Source organism: Morone saxatilis, unplaced genomic scaffold, assembly GCF_004916995.1.
Source record: "Morone saxatilis isolate NCDOM2014 unplaced genomic scaffold, NCSU_SB_2.0 Contig18, whole genome shotgun sequence".
Lineage (NCBI taxonomy): Eukaryota > Metazoa > Chordata > Actinopteri > Moronidae > Morone > Morone saxatilis.
In genome coordinates, this window is record NW_023339740.1 from 20,185,770 (window position 1) to 20,195,911 (window position 10,142).

Below are 10,142 nucleotides of genomic sequence, written 5' to 3' on the forward strand. Positions count from 1 at the left end.
CTATGGTACATGCTGCATAAGCCACAGAGGTCTAATCGTGGGTATGATGGAGCTATTTATTTTAAAAGTATATTACCACCATCATTTGTTGGATCTGTGCTAAAACTGCATAAGAACACATGTTTCAGAAGTGGAAAGATGGTGCAGCACCAGAAATTAAGATTTTTGTTCTATTATCCTTAACTGAAGTGAAGCCTGTAAAATACTTATTTTATTAAGTGAGAGAAATGTATCTAATGCCTTGTGAATTAGACATGCACCAAAAGTACTGAATCAACTGGTAAAAACGTATTATTATCCTGTCTGAATGCAGAGAAAATCATATATTTAAGTAAGTGAAAAGTTTTCTTCCATCAGCAGTGTACATATATTTCCCTGAATATTTCCAGGAGTCAATTTAACTTTATTACAGCCTGACCTGTGCATATGGAACTGCATTAACATTTACTGCAGTTTAGAGCATTTCTGTCCGGCACATTTTCTATTTCATTTTAGCATTCCAGACCAACAGACAAAGTCAAAGGGGTTTCTATGTGTTTGTGGTAACAAATGATGGTGTGAAATGAATGGAAAACGAGACAGTCTGATGATGATGCGCAGACTCATATTTTTAGAATATCCAGTCAGGGCACAGCCTATTGGGTGTCAAATAAAAGCACCTGTCTCCATGACAAAGTGCAGCCCATTCTCCTCAGCCCCAGCCACCATCGACTAGACCCTATCTAGCATGTGTGTGTTTTTCTCCCACCAAACCTACTTTATACGCTGGACTTTGGAGGCCGTCTGTCCCTTTTATTTGCAGTTAATTTTTGCCGCCTTCACCGGGGCTCTTCACCATGAATCTTCATTTTGCCGCTGACACCCTTGAATGTGAATTCCTCATTTCCTGTCCTTTTATTTATATCTGTTGCCTGGTGATTTGATCATGCTGGGAATACAAGATTAGCAATTGCCTTGTCCTTGGTTTTGCCTCAAGGACATCTGCTCCTGAAATGTTATTGTTTGTGCTTCTTAACCCTCTGTGTCCTGGCTTCTTTTTTACCTTAGGTCTTGCACTGTGGATGCAAAGCTCTCTCTCTCTCTCTCTCTCTCTCTCTCTCTCTCTCTCTCTCTGTCTGTCTGTCTGTCTGTCTGTCTCTCTCTCTCTCACGTCTGTCTGTCTGTCTGTCTGTCTGTCTGTCTATCCTCTTTCTCTCCTCCTGAATGCATTTGTCCTTCACAGTATTACCTGGGAACAGAGACGAAACTAACAAAAGGGCAATTCCACCATTAAAAATTCACCCATTTATTGTGCCGTTCCACGGCTAATTTTTTGATTTGTTTGTGCATTCATGTGTTTAATCAGACGTGTCACCTCGCAAGACACATAATTAACTTGAGGTAATGATGTCATTATGGAATGAAATGTGGTACCCTGTCTGGGCAATAATACTGTGATTGCTCTAATTATTCTAGCACTGTCACTTATTCCAGCACAACAAATGGATAAACTTGTTAACCGTGTATTTACAGTGTGTAACCAATTCAGCTACTGCATGTTAATACTCCAAAGATTTCTCTCTTTGGTTTAATGTAACAACACATTATGGTGTACTCAATCCACAACTGCTGAGCAGTAATGTTCAAGTGAGATGCATTTAGAATAAAAACTTCCCCTTCTCATACCTTTAACATTTTCAATATACGGCTTCAATTTATATCTCTCCTTGCTCTCAATCTGTCGATGTATATGCTGTTATGCCTTTTCTTTTTTCCAACACTGGCTGTCACGTCATCTCTATAGGACCGATGAGGTACATTCTATAATGTCACAGTCAGACCCTCTGGAGCCATGCAGGAGCACCAGAATGTAAACACAACCCTTCCCCTACACACAGCTTTGTTTAACTAGAAACATGGTCCCTGTTTCCAATTACCTATAGTACTTCTCAAACGCACCATGCAGCAGAATTCACATAAATGCATTGAAGGCAGCATGTTTTATTGCTGTATTTTATTGAAGAAACGATGAAGAAGAAGTTCCATTGTTGTGATTTGTGTTCTTTTTGTGATCCTTTTTTTTGTATTTTTGAGCTTCAGTGTGCATTTTCCCCACTTCACTTGAGGTTGTTGTGTATTCTCCAGTGCCGCCCTTGAGTTTGGTAGAACAAAGTGGGCTTTTTTTTGTTATTCATGTTTATGTTCATATTTTGTTTTTTATTAAGACGTTTCGAATGCCTGCACGCTATACAGCATTTTTTTTTTAATTCCCGAAGGCCTTTGTTTTATAGTGCAAGATCAATGCATTATTTGGGCTGCGTTATTCCTCAAGGTGACTACATGTTAAAGCTGCCCCAGAAACACAAAAGAACATTTTTCTTGTTTTTGTTATTTAAGATCAAGATCAATTTTCCATTTTTACAGCAGTGGGGAGGAACAGGGATAATGGAGTTGGGTGGGAGGGAGGAGAGACATTAGCTTTGTTTAATTAAGTCTGCTGCGTTGGAATTGTGTATTGGTGAAAGGTCGGAGATAGAAGGAAAAGAACACTGTCACTTTGTTTAAACAGCATGTTTTGATATTAAACTTATTCTATAGGCTGGGTTGTAGCATCTGTCCAAAGATATCCATCTATTTCTTAGTCTGTTTTCGTCCTCTTTGTCTACCTTTCACATGCACCTTTTTTAGTTTCTTTTTAATTAGTAACTTGCCGTCTGCTCCTCTCTTCTCCTCTCCTCCGCTACTTTCCTTTTCATCCCTCCCATCTCTCCACCTTCTCTACTTCCAATTTGTTTCCTCCTCCTCCTCCTCCTTCTCCTCCTCTCACCGGTCGCCCGGTCTTTCGGTCGTCGGGGTAATCACTCCCTTCAGTGTCAGCAGGGTGCGGAGTTATTGTCTCCTGTAATTAACTGGTTATCAAACAAGAACATTTCATTAAGGTACAATTAGGGGCTAATTCAGGCGGGACACCTCTGTGTCAGGATTACGATAGAGGCATATGCTCTCCCCTTGCAGCTTTGTTATTTTTAATTCATACTGACCTGCAGCCTCTGACGGCTTCAATTGCTAATGAATCCACTCACTTTGGAATAATTAGACATCCTTAGGCATGGTAATTTATTTAAAAGTATCCGTCATTGCGCAAATCATTAGCTGTGTTAAATTAATTTGAAATTAAAGCTTCTGGGAGTAGTTTGGCGTTCATTAAAGAGGCGGCCATGGATCTATCAATATTTAAGGGGTGAGGGGTAAGGTTGTCACTTTTTCTTTTTGTTTTTTTACAAGAACTGTAAATCTTAATGGGGATTATCTGCTTTTATTATGAAAATCTGTGGTTTGTTCCTGTATTTTTGAGTTCCTAATTCAATGCAGCCTTGTTCCAAAATATCTCAATGTATATCAGGGAAGGGAAATAATAATAATATTGTAAATAGGGATGAGTGAGAGGATAAACATCAGCTGTTTGAGCAAGAGATTGTATCCGTCTTCATCCCGGTTTGTTTGCTGTTCTTCGTGTATGTCTGTTTGTTTATTGACTGTGTTAGCAGCTGCCAGCCTATGTGCATTTGGCAACACATGAATGCTTAATGGTTATTCTACCCCACCTCTTTGAAAGAAATGACCCCGTCCATGGAGCCACAGAGAGTCTCTCACTGAGGATCAGTAATTACCCACTGCGTTCACGCACACAAACACACACATTCTCCTTCATATTAAAATGCTCCAGAGAGGAGCTGAGATCTGAGTCTTCCTCATCGATTTAAGGATGGACTTTTTTGTGACTTGTTTTCCCTGCATCAAAAAGGCAATGGCAGCTATAAAGAGCTTGGAGTGACATGTGATGACATTAACTCGAATTCCCTGTCTTAACGCATCATTTGAGGTTCATTCAGGAGGCTTGAGATTGCCTCTTTGCTAATGCTGTTTTGAATTCTTTCTGGTTTTTTTCTTCCTCATCTGAATGATTTGCTGGGACATCAGCTCTGATTAAGAGATGAGCAACAGCCTTAATAGAGGAAGAGGCTGAAAAGCAGTACACAAAATGGCAAACAGCTTCTCACTCCTCATTTAGCTCCATAATATTTCAAACTCCATTTTAATATTATTGTGCACAGTCTTTCTTGGTATTTCATTCTGGATATTTTGGAGGAATAAACGCTTCAAACGCGGCAACATCATGCAGATGGTCAAATCTCCTTGACTTGATAACAGCAATGAAAGCATTTGATATGTTTTTCATCGCAGAGCACACTGCCGGGTCACACAATCTTACCATGACTCCCAAAATCTCATCCACCAGTCAGTGTGGACCACAGGGTCATTTTAGCCTTTGGCATCACCTTGTAATCAATCGTTGTTGTTGTTGTGTTTGCTCCTGCAGAGCTACAAGAGGAAAACAGAGGCTGCTAAGAAGGAGTACCTGAAAGCCCTGGCCGCCTACAGAGCCAGTCTGGTTTCCAAGGTAACCATTGGGGTCACATCTTTGATATACATGGGTCAGCGGTGATATAAGGGATGATAAATTAGACAGAATTCCACTCACTCTTATTCCAAGGAAAGGGTCCACTTGCTGCATGGAGAGGTTAGTATGTTTGTGCAAATGCATGTGTGTGTGTGTGTGTGTGCTCAAAGGAGAACAGTGAAAATTAGGCCTCAAACACACCCAATTTGCAACCTGGGGAGAAATGAAAAGTAACAGTACACGGTCTGTGTGTATGTGTGTATGTGTGTGTGTGTGTGCTCACATCAGTGTGCACATGTAAGAATAGAAGTGGACATTACCTATCATTTGCTGTCCTCCTGGTGCTTCTGTCCTCCCTGATGGGCCACTAATGTGTTGGCTGAGGTTTGCTCACACTTACTGCTCTCTCTTTGCTGCACGTTACTCCAGTTTAGCCCAGAACACCAACACCTTTTTCCCTGTGTTTGTATAAAAACCCATTGCTGGATTGTAAAAGTTCAATTTTTTAAAAGCTGTTATAATACTCTGCCCCCTAACTCTTCTTACATCTGCAGGGCTTACACAATAGTTATCACAGGACAGGGGTGTTTCAATCCGTTGGTGTACTGCATTTCATTTTCAGTGCCTCTGCATTGTTTTCAAAAACACAACTCTAAATTGCATTAGCATATACCAAGCTCCTCCTCTTCCCCCTCCCTCTCCCCGTCCTACTTCCTCCCCTCCGCAGAGCGCCACACTTCCTCTCATGCTCATGGGCCGAAAACAAGCACCTTGATTAAGGCATGAATAGTTAATTCATCAGCCTCTTCACTGTGGCATACTTTCAACTAAAAAGACTATTCCCATCTCTTGTCTTTGGTGCAATTAGACATTCATGTCAGAGCTCGTATACAGAGGCTTGATTGATACTATATGTTGGTAGATTGCCAGTCAAAAAACTGACTGACAAAAATAAACCTGCGACCCCCCCTCAGTCATTCAAGACCAGCCAATCTGAATGCAGGGCTGAATCTCATGATTCAACGCCACTCTCTTTTTTAATTACCAATGAGGGAGTCTTTTCAAAGTGAATTGGGGTGGGTGGAATTGAAGGTAATTGGAGTATCATTTGAAGGATTCACATCTCCAGCATCTCTAGCGTGCACCTGTTGCCTTTTTGTTGTGTGACGCATGTCGGTTTGTTTGGGAGAAGAAGAAAAAACAAAAGTTTGATTGCTTCCCACTGTATGTCATGCCACTTCTCTTTTATTCATTTGAATTAAAAAAAACACTCTAAGTACAGAATGTGATTTTAAGTCTTAATTAAAAAAAGTCACAGTATGTTGTAAATTTCACAGATTTCATGATTTCATAATAGTTTCAAACCTCATAATAATATATTATATATATAATAATCTCATTTAACACATATACTGTTCTTATATTTTCTCTGATGAATATGAAATAAATACATTTTTAAAATATTCCCTTAAAATAAAACACAGTTCAACAAATCACACCGATCCTTTCACTCTTCCCCTCTCCCCTCACACCATTTCTTCAGTATTTCATTTTCTACTTGACCCTGCAAATGTATCCGTCCCTCTCTTTTATCCATCCCTCCATCTCGTCCCATTGATTATTTCAGGGGTTCAGAGGGATGGATGTGAGCCATTACTAAATAGCAGACCAGCACACATCACTCCAGCCAGTCTGACAGTTAATGAGAAACACTGGATGTATTTCATACATACACCACCTCATGAAAGAAAGGGAGACAGAAAGGCCGGCAGAATAAGTGTGTGTGTGTGTGTGTGTGTGTGTGTGTGTGTGTGTGTGCCCGCCCGCGCGTGTGCGTGTGTGTGCATGTGTGCGCGCGCGTGTGTGTGTGCGCGTGTCAGGTCTTCAAGCATCAACAGTGATTTCTGTAAATTTTCATAAATAAAGAGTAGAGGAACAGACGGGTGACCATGTATAGCATTATCCACAATAGCTAAACATACTATAAGTAGGCAATGAATAGTATAGAATCAGTGCACATTGTTACTATTTACGACCACATTTTTACATCAAATAAACATTTCTTAGAAAAAGGAGCTAAGTCACTTTCACTTTATTTCATGAAGTTATTTAAATTGTCTTTGAATTTGAAGATGCCAGCTGCTCCTTTTCTTTTGCTTCATTGACATATTGTTTTGAAAAATTCCCCTGAGAGGGTTGTTTCTGTGGGAATGAGGAGGTGTTATCATTTAGCAGCCATCAACTCCATCAGCTGTACTATGCACGCTCATAGCTTTCTTAGACTATATTTGCATACTACAATTGCACATAGTATTAATATGTTCTAAGCAATTTGAACACAGGGTCACAATACTGGCCATACTGTTTGTTTCCGCATTTCAATAAGGAACTGCAATACATATTCAAAAATCTTTTCAGATTGGGTCTTATTTTTGGAGCTTTGGCCATCAATTGTAGTGGTTATGATAGCATGGTATTCATCAAATAAATCTGGGAACATGAAAACATCAATATAGTCAGACAGGGCAAGAAATGTGGTTGTAAACAAACCAACAGTTTGGTGAGATTATCACAATGAAACACTATGTTTGCACAAAACTACAGGAATAATCCATGTTGCAATAAACTGGAATCTGAAATATCCTTCTCCTCCCTCCTCTCTAGACATATAATGATCCTGTGGAGACAAAAAGTGCCCAAACAAGCCAGGCTTCTCCACATATGATGCCAGCCAACCCGCCCCTGTACAGTGTGCCACCTCCCCCCCAGCCATCGTCGCCCTACCTAGGGCCCGGGGCCTTCCCTCTCACCGACCTGCAGAGCTACGCAGGACACGCCCCTCGCCACACACTGTCGCAGACGCTCAGCCAATCGCAGATGCTGCCCAGCATTAGTGCCTCTCCCCCTTCCTCCTTCCAGATCAGCCCACCCCTTCACCCCCACCAGCAGCTCTCCCTGCACCAGAGCTCGCTCCTCAACCAGCCTATCCGCATGCAGCAGGTCCAGTCCCAGCCAATCATCTCTCACCAGATGGGCCTGCAGGCCTCTCTCCACTCCCCACCTCCTGGGCAGCAGGTATAGTAACAATCTTAGATGCACTTACTGCTGTGGAATAGTTTACTTTTAAGATGTAGGCTTCATTTTCTTTCTTTCTCCAGGGTTTTTCCCACCTCCAGTCAGATTATCAGAAGAGCATTGGGGGTTCCCAGTCTCCAGGAGCCTCCGGCCCTGGTCCAGGCGCTGGAGTGGCTCAGAGCCATGACTGGGACAGTGAATACTGCAATCGGGAGTGTGGCAACCACTGCAGGTCAGTGGAGACAGAGGAGACAGTTTTATTTGCTTCCCACAGTCTGCTTTCCACAATAACCTTTGTTACTGCAACTCGTCAAATCATATAGGCTTGAATGACATTTGTAATGGAGAAAATGAATTGAGTTCAACCAAACAGACATTTTATTTGGCTGTTTGATGTATTTACTCAAAATCGAAGAAAAATATATTGTGAGAAAGTCAAGATTGCTACCTTTTTGATTCAAGGTTTTCAGGTTGAATTTGTCAGACAGATATGGTCCAATCCAAGTCTTAGACCAGAACTCCCTTAGTAATAAGCATACATAGTCATGTCAGACGTCTCTCCCACTGCTTTCACAATATAAGTGTTGTCAGCTCCATTACAGTGAGACAGAGGAGACAGCTGGAGAGGTAATGGTGAGATAATAGAGCTTGTCATGTGTTTGTCAAACAGCAGTAAAAAACAGATGTTCCTACCACAAGTTTTCACTGTTATTGTTTGGCAGGCTGTGCAGTCCTGCAGCACTGGAAGATATTATGCTAAGTCTACAGCTCTCATCGTGCTATAGTACTATGAAATGCTTCATTTATTTACAGGATTTGGTTAAAGCGAGGTAGAATCTTAGAGAATGGGGGTTTTGGTTTAAACTGTGGCCATTGGAGAATGAAAAGTACTTGCAATCTTAGGAAAATATACCTTTGTTTCTCTGTTCTTTTGTATTTGAATCGTTATTTTCTTTACTGCTGTATCTTTGGTCATAATCAAACCTGAGCCTCTGTTTTTGATTTTTTTTTTTTTTTTCTCCCTCCAGTGGCAGCATGATTGGCAGGGACAAGCCACTCTACCTCACCTGAAACTGAAGATCATGCTCTGTCGACAAATATGACACCGAGGAGTCTACTCTCACTCCCCTATCCCCATCCCCCTCACCCCTATCCCCTCAAACCTCTTCTGATGCACACACTTACATACAGTTCACACTTAACATACAGTACAAATACATACACACATACAAACACAAACACACACACACTCCGCCCCCCCAAACACCACCACATCCACCTTTTTTTGTCAGTGTAATTTTTATTTCTCTCAGTTTCTAGAAGAACTTGTGACCAGAGTTTTTTGACTCGATGACTGCTGTCTGTACCACTTAATGTATTAGCAGTCCTCTTGCTGTTTAAAATTTGCCAAGCACTTACGAAACCCCCCTCTCCTCCCTCCCTTTCGCTCCTACCCTCCTCTCGGAGTTGTGTTTTCTATGCCCTCTCCGATAAAGGCCGGGCTGTAGAGCACTCATCGTCTGTGTCACCATCAAAGTCCCCTCAGGGACCCCATCCAGCTTTAATTAGAATAAGAGGAAAAAATCCTCTTCCTCTTCTTTAATCATTTTAATTTTCTTTTGTGTTTTTTCCTTTTTGTTGTTGTTGTTGCTGTTTTATTTATTTCTGGCTTGCAAATTGTTCCTCTTTTGTTTGTTTTTTTGTTTTTTTTTTGCCAGTAAGCGTTGGGCCCTGTACTGTAGAGAAAATATTAACTTCTAGTAGGTTCAGCGCAGGCTTAGATGTTATGGTAGCTTTGCTTAAGGGCCTGCAAATTAATACAAAAAAGCTTGGGTCGGGAAGAGAAACAAAACAAAAAGAATCTTTTTTTAATATTAAAGACCTGTTGAGGTCTACTGAGCTGTCACAGTGTGATTGTAAATATCACTTTTATGGGATCAAATTGGGAATTTGAAGTCCAGATAGATTTGTTTCTTCTTTAATATTACATGTAAGTCATTTTGTGTGTGTGTGTGTGTGTCTGGACGTTAGAATGTACCCCATTCATGACGTGTGGAGTTGAGTGTGTATGAGCGTATGTGCACGGACACACACTTGCGTGCAAGAGTGTTTCAGTGTTCGAGTGTTGAGTCTTTCTCGTGAATTTTAACAGCCTTGTGCAGCTGGATTTCAGAGGAGTATTTCACACTCTCGTTCTTGCATTAAATCTGTGCTCACTGGTGTGTTTTTTTTCCAATAAAGTTCAATCTAAAACTGAATACACAATATGTGTCCTGCAGATCATTAAATGGAAAGAGCCAGGTGAGAGATAGAGAGGAAAGAGATAGAAAAGAGAGAAAGAAACGCTGTGAGATCAAATGAGATATAATGTTGCAGGTGGAAAAAAAAAAATATATATATTGCCTCAAAATGCCCCCCTTCCCCCTCCCCTCCTCCTCCTCCCTTTTCTTATTTTGTCTGACCATAATGTCAATTTTGTCTCCTCGACATGCAGAAGTGAAGTAATGAAATATGTGAATGGAGCCATCACATCCACATTACAGTGATTTTTATAAGTTTCTAGTTGGTGTTTGGTTGTGTTGATCTCATCTTTTTAACTTTTTGTGTGATTAACAGAAATGCATTT

General features: G+C 40.9%; 1 protein-coding gene across 2 annotated transcripts in view; it reads left to right on the plus strand.

Annotated features, from left to right (window-relative positions):
- tox2 (TOX high mobility group box family member 2) overlaps positions 1 to 9,827 on the plus strand; it is an 89,430-nt gene extending 79,603 nt beyond the window's left edge. For both annotated transcript variants that reach the window (XM_035662792.1, XM_035662793.1), the window contains 4 exons: positions 4,361 to 4,441; positions 7,106 to 7,516; positions 7,600 to 7,748; positions 8,545 to 9,827. In XM_035662792.1, coding sequence (XP_035518685.1) covers positions 4,361 to 4,441; positions 7,106 to 7,516; positions 7,600 to 7,748; positions 8,545 to 8,587 — 684 coding nt within the window. In that variant the 3' untranslated portion in view covers positions 8,588 to 9,827. The remainder of the gene's footprint in view (positions 1 to 4,360; positions 4,442 to 7,105; positions 7,517 to 7,599; positions 7,749 to 8,544) is intronic.
- Positions 9,828 to 10,142: the final 315 nt, after the last annotated feature.